At 45.0% G+C, this 20,462-nt stretch overlaps 1 protein-coding gene across 15 annotated transcripts in view; it reads right to left on the bottom strand.

Moving 5' to 3' along the window:
* ST18 (ST18 C2H2C-type zinc finger transcription factor) overlaps nucleotides 1-20,462 on the bottom strand; it is a 194,904-nt gene that overhangs the window by 8,843 nt on the left and 165,599 nt on the right. For 12 of the 15 annotated variants that reach the window (XR_009555664.1, XM_060243813.1, XM_060243809.1 and 9 more), the window contains exons 15-19: nucleotides 17,762-17,869; nucleotides 11,726-11,788; nucleotides 11,551-11,631; nucleotides 8,501-8,722; nucleotides 6,716-6,804 (exon numbers count right to left, since the gene is read on the bottom strand). Coding sequence is in view for 12 of the 15 variants with exons in the window: in XM_060243813.1 (XP_060099796.1) it covers nucleotides 6,716-6,804; nucleotides 8,501-8,722; nucleotides 11,551-11,631; nucleotides 11,726-11,788; nucleotides 17,762-17,869 (563 nt within the window). In the remaining 3 variants the exon portion in view is untranslated. The remainder of the gene's footprint in view (nucleotides 1-6,715; nucleotides 6,805-8,500; nucleotides 8,723-11,550; nucleotides 11,632-11,725; nucleotides 11,789-17,761; nucleotides 17,870-20,462) is intronic. The other 3 variants (XR_009555665.1, XR_009555666.1, XM_060243808.1) reach the window with 2 other exon arrangements.

Raw genomic sequence — 20,462 nt, 5'->3', positions numbered from 1 at the left:
ACCTTGGCTGGGATCTGTATATATTGATTTCTGGATAACTGAAGAAGAAGAGGGAACCAGGGCTGTCTTGGCCACCATGGTGCAATCCATATGGTGGTTGTTTGATCGGAGACAATCTTTTGTAGTACCCATGGAATCAGAGGGAAAGGTGGGAACATGTAATACATTTGTCCTTTCCATTGACGGAGAAATGCATCTCCCAAGGAGCCCTGAGCTGATTGACCCCGTGAGTAGAACACCAGGCACTTGGTATTGCTCGCATTTGCAATCACACCTATTATTGGGTATCTGAACACTTTCCATGCTGCTAAGAGTTTAAGGACATTTATGTGTAGTTGTTTCTGCATTTCTGTTCACTGTCCTTGGACTGACGAATCCCTGCAGTGGGCTCCCCACCCCCACTGGGATGCATCTGTATACACAGTCACTTCTGCTGTCCTTTGGTGGAATGGCATCCCTGGCATAAGGTTGTGAGTGAAGTCCACCATTGAAGTGCTGATTGTACTGTTCGTGGTATGGTTACCCTGAGATGTGGAGGTACTGTGACAGGATTGTATGTTTTTAGAAACCATAATTGCAGTGGTCTCATACATAGCTTTGCAAGAGGCACAACTGCCGTCGTAGCTGACATGCATCTTGCTCTGTTCCCTGCAACATGACCGCTGCACCCAGCCCTGCACTGCACTTCACTGCACTTTATTGCACCTTATTGCACTCTATTGCAAACAGTGAGGAGAACTTTGCACGCGAGGAGAACCTTATACAACTGCTGTATAGAAGCACAACAGCATTTTATCCTACTATAACAACTACCAACTACCTACGAACTGCTAGCTTTTTATTGATTGTTAAACTGCCAACTGATTAATTGCTTCACTTAACTAACTTATAGAGATTTATTTTGGATTGATTGGCTTCAGATAGATATATATATTTTTGGCAAATTAATTAAGGGTGTGTTATTGCTGGGGTTGGGGTTTTTATAATTAATAATGCCATTTAGAATTAAATTAAGTATTTTAGCCAATTAATTTATAAGGGAGACTGTGGGTTGGGTTTAAATTGTGTTGGTTAATTTAGATTGGCAGCTTGATAAGTTAAGGGAATTGGCTGGTAAGAGCAGAGAGGATTGGGGAGTTAATACATTGTAGAGTGTGGGCTGTGTTTCCGCATTGACTTCGGCTGAAGTAGAGATCAGTGGGAGATGACTGGCCTGGGGATTCCATTACTCCTGGGGAGGGGGAGATATGACGGTGGGAACAGACAGCAATATAAGGGAAGGAGACCGAGACCAGGTAGTGCTCGACCACCTTCCAATCTGTGTCCCATCCCGATGGTGACAGGTAGCGGGACAAGGTTACATGACTCACCTCCGTCATTGGTATTATGCAATGCCAGGTCCATAAATAATAAGACCACCGTCCTTCGAGTTTTTGCTCGAACAGGACATGGCCCTGGCCTGCGTGACTGAGACCTGGATGTGAGAGGGAGACACAGTAGTCCTCTCCCAAACAGTTCCCCCGGGCTACTCAGTCTTTCACCAATCACGGACTAGCGGGCAGGGGGGAGGGGTGGCTCTATTCATACGAGAGGCTTACTCCTTTAGGGCTCTCCCGGCCCTGGAGATCAATGGTATTGAATGTGCCGGTCTGGCATGGGACATTGGGGAGGGGTTGGCGATTTGGCTGGTGTACCATCTGCCTAACGCACCAGCCAGCGCCCTGATCAAGGCCGCAACAGGCTGGGCATTGGAGTACCCAAGGCTTGTGATCCTGGGTGACTTCAATGTCCATGCCGATGACGTGGTCTCTAGTCAGGCGCTGGACCTGGTGTCATCCATGGCGACACTGGGACTCTCCCAATTTGTGACATTGCCCACTCACCAGGCGGGGCACATGTTAGATTTGATCTTTGAAGCTGGGGTTATGGTGGATGATGTAACTGCTGAAGCAGTGCCATGGTCAGACCACTTTGCCTTCAAGGCTCATGTCCACCCCAAACCCGTTTGGGCGGCGAGCTTATTTTGGCTTGCCCGCAGAGCCTGATGGACCCAGAGCAGTTCCAAACGGCTCTATGGGATCCCTGGCGATTCTTTTGATGATCTAGTTGATTCCTGGCATGGCCGGCTCTTCAGAGTCATTGATGAGATTGCACCTTGGCGCCCTCTGTGCCCCTGCGTTAAGCTGGCCCCGTGGTATACCCCAGAGCTGCGACAGCTGAAATGAGGACTCAGATGGTTAGAGAGGCAATGGTAGCATACTCGGGATGAAGTGACTAGAACATCTTATAGAGAGTTTATGAGGTCCTATGAGATGGCAGTCAAAGCCACAAAGAAGACTTACTTTGTGGCTAAGATTACATCTGCAAATTCGTGCCTGGAGCAATTGTTTAGGACAATTCGGAACCTGACAACACTGCCGCAAGGCAGGCCAAATGCTAAGGAATTAGAAATAGGCTGTGAGGCTTTTGCGAAATTTTTTGCAGACAAAGTCACATCGCTCCACCACGACTTCCCCGCCATATTGGATACAGTAAGTGAACTCGAGGCTCCATGCCTGTCTTCTGGTTCAACGCTGGATCGCTTTGACACACTCAGCTTGGAGGAAGTTGACAGAATTCTCTCTACTGTACGCCCAACAACTTACGATTTGGACCCATGCTCCTCTTGGCTAATTAAAGCTTGCCAGAGGGAGCTTAGGTGTCCTATACGGGACGTCATAAATAGATCCCTCTCGGAGGGTCTTTTTCCAATGCCTCTTAAAGAGGCAGTGGTCCTCCCCCTCCTAAAAAAGATTACATTAGACCTGATGAATTGGCACATTACCGGCCGGTCTCAAATTTGCCTTTTTTGGGCAAAATCATTGAGAGGAGAGTGGCGCTACAACTGCAGAGTTTTCTGGATGACGCTTCCATTCTAGATCCACACCAGTCCAGCTTCCGCCTGGGCCATGGGACGAAGACAGTACTCGTCGCCCTTGTGAATGATCTCCAGCGGCATCTGGATCAAGGCGGTTCGGCAGTGCTGCTGTTGTTAGACGTATCGGCTGCGTTTGATACAGTCGACCACTGGTTACTGACCCCCTGCCTTGCCGACGCAGAGATTCAGGGGCTGGCCTTGCAATGCCTTTCCTCTTTCTTGGATGGTTGGGGACAAAGAGTGGTGATTGGGGGAGAGCTTTCCCAGAGATACCCACTTAATTGTGGGGTGCCTCAGGGGTTGGTGCTCTTCCCGATGTTGTTTAACATCTACATGCGCCCCCTTGCCCAGATTGCCCGAAGGTATGGACTGGGTTGCCACCAGTATGCTGATGACACCCAGCTCTATCTACTGATGGATGGCCGGCGTGGCGATGTCCCAGAAAATCTGGACTAGGTGCTACAAGCCATGGCAGGCTGGCTCAGGCTGAGTGGGTTGAAGCTGAAGCTACTGCTAAATCCGCCTTTTTTCATCTGAGACGGGCAAGGCAGTTGGCTCCCTTCCTGGAGCGCAATGACCTGGCAGCAGTGATCCATGCAATGGTCACCTCGAGGCTAGACTACTATAATGCCCTCTACATGGGGCTGCCCATGTGCCGAACCCAGAAACTGCAGCTAATGCAGAACGCGGTGGCCAGACTGTTAATGGGACTCCCTAAGTGGGAGCACATACAGCCTAGGCTTCAGGAACTGCACTGGCTGCCAATTGTGTACCGGATTTGTTACAAGGTGCTGGTTACTACCTTTAAAGCCCTATATGGCCGAGGACCTGCCTACCTTAGGGACCGTCTCTGTTCCCCAGAGAGTGTTCCGATCTAGCTCGCAAAATCTGCTGACAATCTCTGGGCCGAAGGAAGTCAAATTGAAAACAACAAGAGAGAGGGCCTTCTTGGTTACAGCTCCCCGCTGGTGGAATCAGTTACCAGAAGAGGTACAGGCCTTGCGGGACCTTAACCAGTTCTGCCGGGCTTGCAAGACCGTCCTCTTCCAGCTGGCTTTTTAATGTGGAAGTATTATATCATTGCTATGCAAAGCTATGTTATATTCGTAGCACCAAATTAATCTGTGGTTTGAAATTCTTGTTTTATTGATGTTTTAATGTTTAACTGAGTAATAATTGTAAATTGGGGTATTTTATTTTGTTTTATTATTCTACTACTGTAATGCTGTATTTTATGTCATGTGAGCCGCCCTGAGCCTGCTTTGGCGGGGAGGGCAGGATATAAATTAAAAAATTATTATTATTATTTGTCATGTTTTGACTTTTTTGAAGAGGGGGATGTCCTTTTATGTAGAGCTGGATCTCCCCGCTCTTTGTTAGGGGGATGCGGCATGTTATGGCTAGAAAAAGCCTGTGACATAGTCAGTGTGAGGGATTTTTCTAGCAGGAACGTCCTGAGCCGGGCTGCCCGATTTTTTTTTTTGGCTTGCTGTGTAAACTTTAGACAATGCTGACAGGAATCAGTGCAATGGCTTTCCCCCAGGCAGAAAAGACAATGGGTGTTTTCGCACTGACCTTAATCGGCAGCGACGTCCCTCTTCACCGTGCAGGATCTGCGTGGATTTCGCACCAATTGCTGCGGACCACCCGGAAGAGCCGCAAAGTCCCGCGGCTTTTGCGGCGCAAATGTAAACTGGGTTTTGGCGGTTTACATTTGTGCCGCAAAAGCCGCAGGACTTGCAGCTCTTCCAGGTGGTCCGCAGCAATTGGTGCGAAAACGCCCAATGACTGTGACCATCAGAGGGAAGGATTTCTGCATTACAATCTAAGCAGCGTTTAAAGAAAGAGAGACCTTCTATATGCTATTCTCTCAGGAGAGGGGAGGGGGTTGATGAGGATTGACAAATTTCCGATTAACAGATCTGTCTCTCCCCAGTTCCCCCTTTTCCTCTTTCTTAACTTATAGTGAATGAGTGATTTTTGTTTTGTTTTCTTTGAAGAGGCTGTCATGGAGACACAAGGAAAAAATGTCCAGCTGTGAAGGTGGTAAGGAAGGAACTGAGTGGTGGTGGGGGCTTGCCTCAGCTCTGGGCATGCTCAGTAGATCCCTGCTCTGCAGGGTTTAGGCAAAGCCCCACCCAGAAGAGGCATATGTCTATAGCTTTTGAAGCTACCAGCGAGAGTCTGGCGCAGGTGCAAGACCCAGTGTGTGAGCTGCACAGAGACCACAAAGAAGATGGAGTCATTTCAGCAATACAGAATAGGGGAAGGGGTAATAGGGAGAGGCAGCAAGAAAAGAGTGCTCCTGTTTTCATGAGACCAATGCTGGAAGGCATGTTATTCCTAACATTTGTAGAGCTCAACAAATCTCAAGGTATTTCAGAATGATATCACTTTGGCATGACTGGGTTGGTACATCAGAGCCAGCCCACTGCCTGTACAACATGCCACAAACCTTACTGTTGTTACTCAGGTTTCCCTTCTGTGCTATCCCAACTAGATTTTCAACCTGACATGATTGCCATGCTGAAACAGAGTTTTATATATTTGTTTCAGCTGTTCAACACAGAGGGTTGAAAAGCAAAGTGTTAAGTAGGGGTAAAGAAGAATTTAAATCCTGACAAAATCTGGATGAAGAGAATTCCTTCAAACTAATTTTAAGAGACTGGAAAACAGTATCCACACATGGAAATAATGAAACTCAGCCCCTTAAGTCCACTTCCCTGTTTCGGCGGATTAGGGTGGGGGCCACCCTGGAAGGATGGGAGGCTAACAAGCCTTCCTGGCCATTCGGGGATCTGGAAGGGGTGGAGTGTCGGGGCTTTATTAGCCTTGTCCCAAGCAATGCAGTTGCTTTCTGTTCTCGGCCCGCCCTCCTGCCCTGCAATAGTACAGACTACACTGGTCGCCTAGTTTATGGGGCCAGGTAGGAATTTTTTCACCTCAATTGATTGGTCATGATTGGGATGTTTTTCGCCTACCTTGTACTGTTCGTCTTTGGAATGGACTTAATTTATAGGGTGGCATCATTCATGTTGGTCACTTGGCTGGAGTAAGTTAGGGCTATAAAGAACACCGGTGATCACCCCTGGTTTACACTGTTTTTGTAGGAAAGTGGCGGGCTGAAACAGCATCTGGGCTGCACAGCTCTCTGCTATGAGCACCTGCCACACGGTACCCTCCTCTGTGTGGACTAGTTCCGGGGAAGCAAGGCCCGGACGGGGAGGGCAAGCTGGGCCAGGCTGGCCTGGCATTAGCCAACATGAATGGCTCATGCTGGGGGCAGGATGGCTTGCCCGCATAGGACAGGGAAGGGTCATGGGTTTCCCTTGGCCTGTCCTGTTTGTTTAGTTAGCCCCATGCCGGTTGAAATTTGTTAATAAAGTGGCCCTGTTTGTTATCCAAACTCTTCTTGTTTGCCTCGTTATTCCAACTGGAGGGGTAATTAGATACTTCTGGATTTTCATAGAATTCAACAATCTTCAATACATAACAAGTGGCAGACTAATGTATAATAGAGGAGGACAATTGGAGGAGCTGGTAGTGTGAAGCAAATGCTGTATTCTCAAGAACACAGTAATAATTCTAATAATGATGATGGTGACATAATCAAGAGGGTGAAGCACAGAAATAGACCTCAGGTTACCCATCCCCCATTCAGGGAACAACACAGTTATACAACACTTCATGAAATACTTAGATTAAAATTTTATAATGAAAAATGCCATGTAATTGCCAATGAAAGCAATTTTTAAAACTTGTAACTGAATAATTTAACTCAGTTTTCTATCTTCTTACCTCCACTTGCTTTCAGCTTGATGGTCATTAGTTCTTCAGAAATTTTGCCCTTTTTTAAGGCTTGTGCATTTAGAGGGCATCCTGACAAGCTGAAAAAAGTAGAAAAGGAGACCTGTTTGAAAGTAGAAAACCATTTTTGATTGTTACAGCTCAGCTTTCAAAGTCTTAACAGAATAAATCTATTTTTTCTGTGTTACTGTTGGTAGATTATAATCTCATTGCCAGCAATTTATTTTACCATGCAATTATCAAAATGTCCCTAGAACGATGTTATTACTAGCATTCTTTTCTGTCAGGCTCCCTTTCTCCACCCAGCTGCCAAGCTGGATACTGTGTACTGGTTTTGGGTGATAGATATTACAATAATTTCCTGCTATAGACACAGCAATGCAAAGTCTTGATCCAGCTAGTGCCAAGAACAATGGCCTTGAGCCACTGGATCCCTTGAACCTCAGTCTGTACTCTAAACCAGGGTTTCCCAAACTTTTCTTTCCCGTGGGCCGGTTATTTTTACACTTCTCCTTCATGACCCACTAAAATGTGGGGGTGGAGCCAGGAGACATTGAGGGTGGAGCTGGGAGACAGGAATTATGTCATTTCCTGTGGTATCAAGTGCTAAGTGATGTCACTTCTGGGGCACACTGAACCAAAACTCCATCTTTTCCTGTGATGTCACTTCCAGAATGTCTACCAGTGGGGCCAGGGCACTAGAAGCCCTCCCACTGTTGCTTTCCCCTCCTCCCAGCACCAAGAATATATACAGAGCATCTCTTGCAGGGAAAGAAAGAAAGAAGGGGGGGGGGAAAGAAAAAAAGCCTTCCTCACCATCAGATGACCTCAGCCAGCAACAATTCTGCCCAGGGGTCATTTGTTAAAAAAAAAAGCCCACTCCCCGCCCCTCCCGGCTGAAAAACACACACACCCTTCTTTGCCACCCAGGCCTCCCGGGGAAATCTCCCCAAAAGAACATACTGCAAGGCACAGGAAAGCTCATACCTTGAAGAACACTTCATGGGTCTAAAGTGCCAATGGATGCCAGCTTTTCTCTCAAACACTGGGAGGGGGGAGAAGGAAGGAGAGGCAGCCCAGCTCCTCTCTGCACAACACAGAGACGGGGGAAGGAAGGAAGCCAAACAGAGCTCAGGCTTTGCAGCCTGCGTCAGTCTTCAAGGCTAGCTTTTCTCTGCACAACAGAGAGACGGGGGAAGGAAGGAAGTCAAATGGAGCGCAGGCTTTGCAGCCTGTGTCAGTCTTCAAGGCTAGCTTTTTTCTGCACAACAGAGAGATGGGGGAAGGAAGGAAGCAGAGCAGAGGTCATGCTTTGCTGGGGGTGGGGCTAGCTTTGCTGACCGTAAGGCTAGCTTTGGCTTTCCTTGTGACCCGGGAGTGAAGCTTCCGTAGCTCGGCACTGGGTCATGACCCTGCAAATGGGAAACACTGCTCTAAGCAATACAGCAGATCAAAGAGCCAATAGGAAAAAAGTTCCACCAAAAAAAGAGGATATTTGGCCCTTTAAAAGGATTTATTAGAAACAACTATGAATTTCCCATGTCTAATTAAGATTTCTGATTGGTTGAGCAGTTCCAGTAAAACCAACAATATCCTGAAAGACCCTTCCTTTACAACTGTCATTCAGGAATAGCCTTGGATGAATTTAGAGCTCATGCAAAATGCCCTCCTCCATTATTTCACAAGAAGTTTAACTAGTATGCTAAACCAATGCAACTTCATTGGATCGGAGATATGAATTAAGAGGGGGGGGGGAGTAAACACACAAAGTGATACCTTCTGTGGGTGACAAAAACGTTATTAACGTGACCCAGCCCGTTGCAGCCTGGCAAAGGACAATGTGGCAGCTCTTGCTTGTTCAGTTTCCAGGGCAGTGAAGACCCATTGAGAGGACTCTCCTTCTGTCTCTTGGCAGCCAGAGGACAACCCGAAGCAGTGCGATGAGAGGTGTATTTACCTGATATGTGACCTTGGCCATCACAGCCTAGCACCGGACATCTACAGAAGTACAGCAAAACTGTTGTTGTTGTTATTTACAGAAAGTGGAAATAAATAAAAATAAATGTAAATGAAATATATATTTGATTAATATACTAAGATAGTAATATTAAGGTAAAAGTCTAGTATGTTAACATAATCATAAATAAAGCCTTATGAATCAACCCAGTGGTCCAGTATCCTCTCTCACACACCAGCCCACCAGTTGTCCTTAAGGGCACAGAGACCAAGGCCTCTTCCTGATTTTGCCTCCAAACACTGGTATTCAGAGGTTTGCTGCTTCTGAATGTGAAGGCTTTTTTTAGTCACCATGGTTTAGCTACTGATGGACCTATCCTACATCTGTGCAAAGAAATAAAATTAGGACGCATGTATGGCTTTGTGTGTGCATGTGTGCACATGTTTATGGAAATATTTGATTCCCACAAGACTCATATGAGGTCATCCTTGTGCCCCCACAGGTCTGCACTGGAATAGAAGGCCTTCAGAAGTCAGTAAGGATCACATAAGAACAAACTCAAAGTCTCAGCAAAGAAAATCTGGGTATCCATTTTAAGGGACAATTGGCTGCCACACAACTTTAAATTATTCCATATAGTAGTTGTTACCATGTAGTGAGTCATTCATATGTAGTGACTCACCATTCATACTGGGCAATTTTCATCAGCTCCAAATGACAGTGGATGCAATAAAATCATGGTGGGTAGCCATGTTTGTCTGTAGCAGTAGAAAAGAGCAAGAGTCCAGTAGCACCTTAAAGACTAACCAAATTTGTGGCAGAGTATGAGCTTTCATTAGTAACTCCTCACTTCTTCAGATACTCATGAAAATGACTCACAGAAGCTCATACCCTACCACAAATTTGGTTAGTCTTTAAGGTGCTACTGGACTCTTGCTATATCCTACTGCAATAAAGTCATGTTACATGTTCCTTTTACCAACTGGTATTAGGCAGATGCATGGGAAGGGGGAAGCACAGGAAAAGTGGCAGCTGAAGGAAACCTCATATGTTATCAATACTAGGAAGTTAGGTCCTCAGGCACAGCCAACTGCATCTTGCACTAAAATACATGTGTGTGTGTGCTGAGCAAAATTCTGATCTTTCATGCCAGGAAGTGCATGTTAGGTATAAGAGAATGTTTTGTTAAACAGTTTAAAAAATCAAATAAAAATCACAAGTGTTTCTTTACCATTGGGCCATGTTCTGGATACCAATCACAATTCAGACACAGCTATGCAAAAGCTCCCAAAGTCTCAGCAAAGCTCTGAAGCATTTGGAACAAAGAAGCTATCTAGTCCAGACAGCTTAACCCAAGAGATTTATTTGGCCCTGCCCTTCCAGTGAAAAGTGAAAATGTTACAGTTCTCCATGGTTTTTAATTGCCAGCACTGTTTTTAAGCTTAGTTGTTGATGGGGCTTCAACACTGTTTTACTCTAGCATGTATATGCATATACTTGTATGTAAGAAACAGCCAACATATGTTTGTTTAATGAATGGAACTGGGGACCAGTACTTGGATAAATGTGCTGTTTTAATCACACAGTCAGCTGTACAGGTGGTGCATGTAACAAGACTCAACAAATGCATAAAGAAAAATTAAGTGTACAATGTATACAGGTTGTACATGATTTCACTGTAACTTGTGAGCAGGCCTATTGTCATCTGACTATTTGGATTTCATCTTTTGATTATTTGATAGTTCAATTGTGATTTAACAATGATTGTGGATTTTTTTGTTATAATTTTTTTTAAATGCTAAAAAAATAGTAAACATAGCAAACAGAAAATATAATCTGCGTACATCTCTGAAAGAGCTCTGAAAAGCTCCCCAGCCAAACTTAGACAAGAGTATCCCAGAGTATGATTAGAAAAAACATTGTAGAGAAACCTTGTGGGAGCTAAGCGGATCTAAGTCTGATCAGAGCCTGAATGCAAAAACCTCCTTGGAATCCTAGGTAAGATGCTATGAATTCAGTGGTGGAAGAAGAGATGCAGGATGTATATGTAGTAAATAAATGAATGAATAAACTTTAGGCAGAATGGGAGAAAAAGAATATCCTGGTGGTTTGACATACATGGTCCACTCAGCTGTCTCCTCCACAATCAAGAAGGGGGGGGCACCTGCACCACATTTGATTGCCTCGAATCCATCTGATGTGGATGCGGGGAGAAGCCAGCCTCCCCACAGCCCACTTCTGACTGAGGCACAATGCAACACAAAAGAAGATGGGCTGTTGGCAGCAACTGCACAGCATACAACCCAAAATGGATGACAAAGAAAAGAAGGGGAAAATGTATACTAGAACCTTCCTACCAAAATAAGCTTACATGAGCTGACAGATGGCAGATCAGTGAAATAGCCAGTAGAGGGGTAAAGCCGCTGAAAGATTCCAAACTGAATTATCAACTCTACATTAATTAGCACAGGGATTGCCATGGAACACACAAGAAAACTCAGGAGCAAACAGCACTGTGCTAACCTGGGACAAGAGTGGGGCAACCCCAGGGCAACCTTAATTGAACATATGAATGAAAAATAACCCGAGATAAAACCAGGGGTGAACCTAAGTTCAGTGTTGAATGTCCATTTAGGGACAGGGTTGAACCAGGATTAAAGGTCTAGTGTAGAATCATCTTGTCTAAGCTTTAGCTCAGTTGGTTTGTGGGGGTTTGTTCGATGTGCGAGGGATATGCACAACTCAAAACTGCACAGTTCTCTAGGGGGCTGTTTTTAGTTTCATTAGTAGGACAAAACAGAATACTTCTTAGTATGTACCAAATCAAACTCTTCTCTGTGTTGTAACAAACCTTTGCCATTCTACTTACTTAAGTTCAGGGTCTTCTTTTTCTTCTTTAGTAGGAGTCACTTTGAGACCACCTTTTCTTGTCCGAGGACAACCAGACAAGCTTTAAAAATGCACAAAAGAAAAGCAATTTATTTTCACTGCTCTTTGCTGCCATTCTCCTTTCTTTGGCTCCTTAACAAGTACAGGAGTCTTACCTTCTATGTGAGGCATAGTTTCCAGTTACATGACCAGAGCCATCACATCCAGGTGTAGGACACCTATGATACATAGAAAAGGACAAACCTTTACAGCTAGTTACACATCATGAAACAAGTTTACCCAGAGTGTATCATACTTCTGATTTAATTCATAAAGCCAAACTGGATATGATACAGAACAATCCAAGATAAACTGAAGCAGCAAGGGGCAAATTTCAACATTTGGTATCATCAGAGAAGGAGCTGCTTGTTAGCTGTACTGTTGTTAAAATGTTATTAGTTGCAGATTTTAAAAACAACAGGCAAAGAGACAACACCTGATCTCTCCCCCCACCCCAGTTCCTTAGTTTAGTTTGGATTTGTGCAACTGCATAAGGGAAGATCTGACCAAGGATCTTCCAGTTTATTGGCTGGATTGGCCCTTGATGTGCAACTGGAAATACAGGAAGTGGTACCTGAAGAAATAAATTTGTCATGTTCAATAGTAGTTTTGTAAATGGGATTCTGCCACAGTCACAAACTTTGTGATCCCCCCCCTCTGTTCTTCAGACTACTGTTAGAGGAACACAGGATTAACATAGCTCCTGCAGAGCTTGTTGGTATCAGAGATATTCATTTTCAATGATTAAATTAAATGTATCTGTTTGCCCTGAAAAAACTGCACTGAAATATTTCCTGAACAAATAAAGCTATCGCAGACCCTTTACCAAAATACCCTATATACTCGAGTATAAGCCTAGTTTTTCTGCCCAAATTTTGGGCAGAAAAAACCCCTCCTCGGCTTATACTCGAGTCACTATTCCGCCCGCATCCCCGGAATTCCAAGGACAGCTAAAGCTGCCCCCTGCTCTCCTCTCCTCAGTGAAGGGGGAGGGGTCGTGCTGGGACTGGTGTTTTCAGTCTGACCAGAAATGACTTCTGCCTTGGTATTGTTGATTTGTGTTCTGCACCACCATTCTCCTCATCTTTCATTGCAAGCAGCATTGTGGCCTTACCTGCCACAGGAATAGTAACTGCTGCATTTCCCACCCTCGGCTTATACTCGAGTCAATAAGTTTTCCCAGATTTTTGGGGTAAAATTAGAAGCCTCGGCTTATATTCGGGTCGACTTATACTCGAGTATATACGGTAATCCCTGAGTTCATATTTATATTATTAATAATAATGTTATATGCAAGCTGAAATGTCTTTCATATATTTTGAACTTTTCTGATGTGACAATACTATCTTAATGAAATCAATCCTTTAAAAGACACATGCATTCTGTATAGCATGCTTGACTGACATTAACTTCCATGACAGAAATATAATGTACTCAGTGTGCACTACAAAATAAGTGGCTTCTCATCAAGACTTTGCAGTGGCCTTACTCAAGGAAATCTGTGCTTCTAGAATTTCTAAGTAAGGCTTTTTAAAAATGAAGAAGCTTGGCTCTAGTAATAAAGTGGAAAGTGATCAAATGAGCAGGAGGAAAATACAAGGAGGATGCCAGTCATTCTCTCAAAGATGGATGCCTAGCTGGTGGAACCAGTTTTTTGTTTTTGTTAAAGGACATGGGCTAACATGATGAGAACTTAGAGGTGGAGGTTTGGGAGTTTGGATGAGACAGGGAGCAGTATTCTAAGAAGAGCCACAGTGAGGTTAAAATGGGCCTGAACTGCTTGAGAGGGGAATTTGAGCTTTACCATGGGAAGAAGGAATGAGCAAAAATCATCCTCCCTGCTTTATATGTGGAGAAATGATTAGCGGGATCCAATCCATTGTTTATCACTTTTGAGCCCATAAGATTTATTGGTATAATGCAAGTATTCATCACTCAACTACCCTGAGAAAGATGCAGTGCCAAGGCCTTGTCCTCTGACTCAGAACTCAGGCTGGACCAGAATGGACCAGAATGGTCAGGGATGGCAGTCACTGCCACTTCTTGATTGGTTAACTCTCCAGCACTGAGCCTGCATAGGCTCTCCCCACCCTCATGATTCCATCCAAGGGAGTGGGAGGTTGGCAATTGCTGGCAGACGTGGTGGTGCAATGTCCACCACTGGTTTGAGGAATATGGCTGAGTCCGGCATAAAGCTGCCCTTTCCCTACCTTTTATGACAGACCTGTAAATTAGGGTTGTTCTTAGTTCCAGTGCTGTATCTTGGATGGCATTGTGACCAGAAGAACATTGGATTAGCTTAGGCTGGTTTATCAGGTGGGTCCCTTACTGGAGAAGAATGATCTTTACCAGTAAAATATGTCTTAGTGACAACTAGATTAATTACTGTAACATGCTCTGTAGTATGAACTGCCATTGAAAAGTGTACAGAGATTACGACTGGTTGGAGTAAAGAAACCTGATTTTACTGCTATGTTTTACTACAGTGCTTTTATTTGCTTTCCAGATCAATATAAACATAGCTTTTAACCTTTAAGCCTGCTTTCTTTCATATGAGTGTATGTGCACATTGATATTGCATGGGACATTGTCTTTGCACTAATACTGAGATTGCTGCACTGCCTAGGGAAGTTTGTCTTGTTCCCCCTCTGAGGGATTGACTTCTTAGCTAAGGTAGTTTTGTTCCAGAGAGCCATGGGGTGCTTTGACTATTTGAAGCATGTGAGGCTGTTATTATTATTGACAACAATATAATTATATTATTGCTATTAATGGTGTTATTAGCTTGTTCAGTCTATCATACCATCAGTAACTGTTATTCACCATCCTTGTGTTTATGTGTGTCTAGAAACTGGCCTTGTCTAGCCATTTCTCGGCATTTCAAATTTTGGTTCAGGCTTTTGGACCCAAGCAAGTTACTGAAGGCTCTTCTCTGGAAAAGTAATGTCATGTTAGGGTTGCCAGTCTCCAGGTGGGGCCTGGAGATTTCCTGCTTTTACTGATTTCCAGCAGACAGAGATCAGCTCCCCTGGAGAAAATGGCTGCTTTGAAGGGTGGACTCTATGGTGTTGTACCATACTGAGGCCCTTCACCAAACACTGCGCTCTCTGGGAACTACCCCCAAAGTCTTCAGGTATTTTCCAACCCAGACCCGACAATCCTAGTCACACTGTGTTTTGTATTGAACATAAGTTACCCGGCCGCATGGCGATCGCTACTGAAGGTGACCCCCTGGGTCCCCGGATGGAGCTCACCATTCGCCCCGCCCATCAAGATCTGTGGCGGGAAGTTTGACCGACCAGGATTGGCCTGGTCGGAGGAGGGGGCTGTTCCGGGTACTGTATATAAGTGGGGCCCGGCCCGCGTGCTCTCTCTCTTGTAATGTGCTACTGAATAAACTATGCTGCCTTCAAACCGTCTCGGTTCTCAGTACATTACACACTGACTAGATGATTACAGAGAGATTAAACTGAGTCATAAGAACACATGAAGCTGATTTACACTGAATCAGTCAATTTGGCCTATCAAGGTTCTGTCTTGTCTACTCGAACTAGCAGAACCTCTCCAAGGTCTCAGCTAGAGGTCCTTCACACCACCTACTACCTGACTTTTTACTAAAGATGTGAGGGACTGGCCCTATGTGCTTCTGCATGCCAAGCAGATGCTTTATATCTGATTTTATTGTATATTGAATTTACATGTTGTGAGCCGCCCTGAGCCTGCTTCGACGGGGAGGGCGGGATATAAATAAAATGTATTATTATTATTATCCACAGCAAGCACAGGTGCAAGTGAGATCATGGGCCTGGGATATTCAAGACCAGAGACTCAGGGGAAGTTTTACACTGACATTCCATCTCATTAGTGCAAGGAACCCTGGGTGTGAGTAAGTTGTTTGACTGTGAGCATGGGCCATGGCAGAGATACATGAGCATGTGTCTTAGCAACCCACATGTTTGGACAAACAGGATCTGGCCAGATGTGGACAGACTGGCACAAAGCAAGATCATTCATTCTAGTTTAATTCTTTCTCCTTTCAGGTCATCCTTCCTTCTTACCTCCCTTTTGACTGTTGATTGAGCCTTGTGCAGCTAGAACACTTGTTTCTTGGATTCTGGACTTCAGCCAGTACTCTGATCCTTTAGTTTGACATGCACCAATTCCACAGTCACTGTTGCTCCACCCCTGGGCTTCCACTTTCATTGGATCAAGCAATTCATTCCCCAGCAGTTGCTGCACAGGTGCATTTTGACCTGTGGCTCCCTCCAGTTCTCCCCACATCCTCACAATCTCTAAAAAAACAAGATTGGGAAGGTACAGAGAGGACTGGAGGGAGCCATGGGTCAAAATGCACTTGCACAGTAACTGGTGGGGAATTCAACACTTGATCTGATGAAAGCAGAATCCCAGAGGTGGAGCATCAGTGACTGCAGAATCAGTCCTGTTAACATCTGGGGCAGAGGACTAAATCCTGAATAAATATTCTAGGGTAGTCATTTAATTTTACTATTTTCTTCCCTGTTATTTAGATTTTGGGGCTTCAATCTAAACCCAATACCTTAGCCTGCAATGATTACAGCTACCAAAGTAGTTGCTTTTAGAATTCAGTTTGTAAGTGTCCCACTTTGCAGGACTGACTTCTTGATTAACATCTGGTACAGCTGGCGACTTAGTCCCTCAGTCTCTCAGCTGAGGGTATCTTAAAGGGGCTGGTGGTGGCTCATTACCTTGTCAGTGAGGATTCATTCCCCAGTTTTATGCATTTTGCCCTTAACCTTCATACAAAGCCTTCTTGTGGGACAAGAGGGCTTTGACAATACATTTATATGTTTACTATTTTAAATGCTGTTTTGTATTCAAAAGTTTTAATTTTTTTTAATCACTACTTTTGGGACCCTATTTGGGTAGAAAGGTGACATTAAAAAGTTTCAAGTAAAATAAATGAATAAATTCCGGCTCAGTGTTTTAATTGTTATGTTTTATATGTGCATTTTAGCTTGGTTTTAATTATGTGTCTCTGTTTAGTTTTAATGGTTTTTAAGACATATTTCTATTAGTATGTTGGCAATCTGTCTGGTGGTCCTGCTGAGGGCAGAAAGGTGAGGTATAGATTTTGTAAATTAATAAGTAAATTCTTTAATGTTTTCTTCCATTTATATTGTGAAGAGTCTGGAGCTTTTTGGTACCCACTTTGGAGACTAGTAAATCAAAAGGTGTGATATAAATAATAAGCAAAAATAAATAAATAAGAATCTGACTGACTCAACATCCAATCGTGGCACACAGCATGATTTCACATTAAAAGAACACAGATTACATAACAAAAAGTGCAGCTTGGGCATCACACATCTTAAATACTAACAATATTTATTCCCATACATTTTCAGAGTTTGTTTTCATCAAATACTAGACTAAAATTGCTAGTATTTAAAGTACCAGACTTCTGTTTTATTTTGCTGCTACAGACTAATATAGTTACTCATGTGGAATTATCAATAAATGAGTGCTGGTGAGTGATTTGCCATTGGTTGCTATTGGCCATTCACCACAAGTTTTCTTCTACATTACAACATGCCATACCCCACCCTCTCAATCTCTAATAGTCACCCTCTGGTGAGGCTGCAGGGGCACTCTCTTTCCCATGCATCATTTTGTGGGGATGAATGAGCACTCAAGTTAGAACCAGGGCAATTTTTTGAGCAAAAACTCATAAGAACGCAGTTCCAGCTGGCTTGATGTTAAGGGGTGTGGCCTACTATGCAAATGAGTTCCTGCTGGTTTTTAAAAATGGCCCTATACAAAACAATGGTGACATCAGGGGGTGTGGTCTAATATGCAAATGAGTTCATGCTGGGCTTTTTCTATCAAAAAAGCCCTGGTTAGAACTATATTGATGGAGAACTTGGTGAAAGGACACTTCACTCAAACAACCAACAGCTAAAGAAAAGGACAAATATAGAAAAGATAGATGGAAAGCACCTTTCTCCTCAGAATCTTTCCAGGTCCTCCGTTTCTGGGTTTCAGATGCAAATACCCACCATGAACCTTAGTTCTACTGCTATACTCTTATCAAACACAGAAAGTAAGTTTTGAAATAAGCAGATGTGAGAAGAAGAACAATTCCATTTTCCCCTTTTGGTGCTAATACTCACTTTAGCTCTTGGGAGTTGGCAGCCATCAAGGATTTTAGTGTCTTGTCAGCTAATGGGCAGCCAGAAACACTAGGAAAGAGAAATGGGAAATAGGCTTCCTTGAATATGCTAAAGCAGAAAAGAAAAGAGATTGTGTTCAAAATATTTAAACTATATCTTATAAATCAAGCCAAAGAGCAGTTGCCTGTAATAAATGAGAACCAGCTCATCTGAGGCTACCTTAAGTACAGGTTGTTTACCTGAACCTGACGTTCCTCAAGTGGTCATTTGATCAGTCACGCTATGCTTTGTTCCTTCATCTGAGCCACAGGGTCATGGCTGTGATTGGATTTCATTATGATCTTGCATGCAAACTGCTTCCCACTAGGGTTATAGCCCACTCAGTCAGAGCTGAGGCAATATCCACAACCTTCAGCAAGGGCTTACACACAAAGCAGCTACCTGGTTTCAGTCTTCACCATTTGTCACACATTATGTCTTGGATATGAAGGCCAGACCAGATGAAGTCTTTGACATCAGTGCTTAACACTCTCTTCTCATGATCTCATCTGTTTCTCACCTTCAGGTATGGTCAGCTTGCTAATCTCTTGGCCATAGTGTGCCAGCACATAGACCACAAAGAAGATAGTGTAAATGGCATTCTTCAAGGGGTTATCTGTATGGTCACACAATCTCCCTTTCCTCACAGATGTGCTTGGCCAGCTGTGCCATTTGGGGGCAAAACTGAAAAGGAAGCCATGGTCTTGAACATGCGTGTTGAGACACCCTCTGCCTGGGTTGGTCAGAAATGGTACCTAAAAACTTTTTTCTAGAAAGTTCAGAAATTATCCTTGGCACAACCACAAAGGTATAGTGTGACTGCACAGTGATCACAAATAAGTACAATAGTTACTGAGAAAAACCTGGTTTTGCTGATTCATGTAGAAGTTTTAGCTGAGAAAAACTGCTGTCTTCCACTGTCATGTGTGATGGTTGATCCCTTCCTCCCTGACAAGATACAGGTTGGGGGGGGGGGGGGTCAGGCATTCCAACAATATGTTCATTTATAGTTGAAGAATATTGTAATGTACTGAGTGACGAGACGTGTTGAAGGCAACATACTTTATTGGCGAGTACATCACAAGAGGGAGAAATGCGGGCCGGGTCCCAATTATATACCTGCCCCGGAACAACCCTCCGTCTGGCCAGGTCCAATCCTGGCCAGTTAAACTTCCCACCACAGATCTTGATTGGTGGAGCGTATTAGCGAGCTACATCCGGGGACCGGTGGGTTTCCACTGGTCACCTCTGTAGCGTTCGCTGTGTTGTACATGAAGACTTAAATGCAAGACATAACGCTCCTCCCCCCCTAGTTCAGGACACAAAGTCTTTCAAGTAGGCTGGTGCCCTGCGTTCCCTGGTCGACCTCCTCGGGGTTATTTGGGGAGTTGGAGCGGTCGCCGTGGCTGGTGGGGCGGCGGTTTCCCCGTGTTGGGGTGATGCCAGAAGAGGACTGTCTGCCGCTTGTTGCTATTCTGGAGTCCCCATTCGGGGGGGGGGGGGTCGCTCCCGCCGCTGTGGTGCTCTTCCGCCCGTACAGTCGGTGCAGCCGGCATGGGCGGGGTAGCTTCCGGGGGTGTTGCTGTCAGTTCTCCCCCGCTCCCCCACTCCCAATTGCTGTCGGTTCCTCTGGCAAAGTGTGGTGGTGCAGCTGATCGATATGCCTCCTAAGGATCTGCCCCCCCTCCATCGAGACCTCGTAGGAACGGGACCCAGTCACCCACAGCAACAGGGCAGCTAACCACTCTGGGCCGCTTGCAAAGTTCTTAGTGTACACCGGATCCCCTGGAAAGAACCCCCTAGCGGCTTCCCTGGTTTCGGGGGAACTGCAAAGGTCTGTGGCCCGGTCGGGATGCAACCGGTCTAGCCTCATGATCAGCTTCCTCCCCATTAGCAATTTGGCAGGACTTAACCCGGTGACGGGGTTGGGGGTGATTCTGTTATCAAATAGGAAGGCTGCCAGGCGGTGGCCCCAATCTCCCTGTACAATGCGCCCCAGGGCCTCTGTCGTGGTGTGCACCATGTGCTCTGCTTGGCTGTTGGTGGCCGGATGGAAGGGGGCTGACTGGATGTGCTGTCTTAGGTATCTATTCAAGAACTCCCGGAATTCCTGGGAGGTGAAAGCGGTCCCATTGTCCGTGATGAGGGTATCGGATTGTCCTGAAGTGCCTTATTTATTTTGCACTTATAGTCTGCGCAGATGCGCACATCTCCATTAGGCTTCACTGGAGTGACTATGGGTGTTTCCCATGTAGCATAGGAAACCGATTCTAGCACTCCCTGGGCTGTGAGGCGGTCTAGCTCCGCTTCTATTTTTGGCTTAAGAGCGAACGGAACTCGCCTGGCCTTCAGCCTTATCGGTCTCATGTGGGGATCGAGGGGTAAGGTGATGGGAGGCCCTTTGTAGCACCCCAGGGACCCATCAAACACTTCCGGAAATTCCCGGCACACATGCTCGAAATTTTGCATTCGCAGCTGCTGCATCCCCACTATCTGAATACCAAGCGGTCGAAACCAAGCCAGTCCCAGTAATGTGGTGAGCTGGCGTTTGACCACGAGTATGTCCAGTTTGCCCCTAATGCTCTTAAACTCTACCCTAACCGTGGCCCAACCCAAAATCTGTATGGGGTTTTTGGGGAAGTCCCGCAGTATGAAGTCAGCC

Source organism: Heteronotia binoei, chromosome 7 (assembly GCF_032191835.1).
Source record: "Heteronotia binoei isolate CCM8104 ecotype False Entrance Well chromosome 7, APGP_CSIRO_Hbin_v1, whole genome shotgun sequence".
Taxonomy (NCBI): Eukaryota; Metazoa; Chordata; class Lepidosauria; order Squamata; family Gekkonidae; genus Heteronotia; species Heteronotia binoei.
The sequence above is the reverse complement of the archived record's forward strand: the minus strand, read 5'-3'. Positions and strand labels throughout refer to the sequence as shown.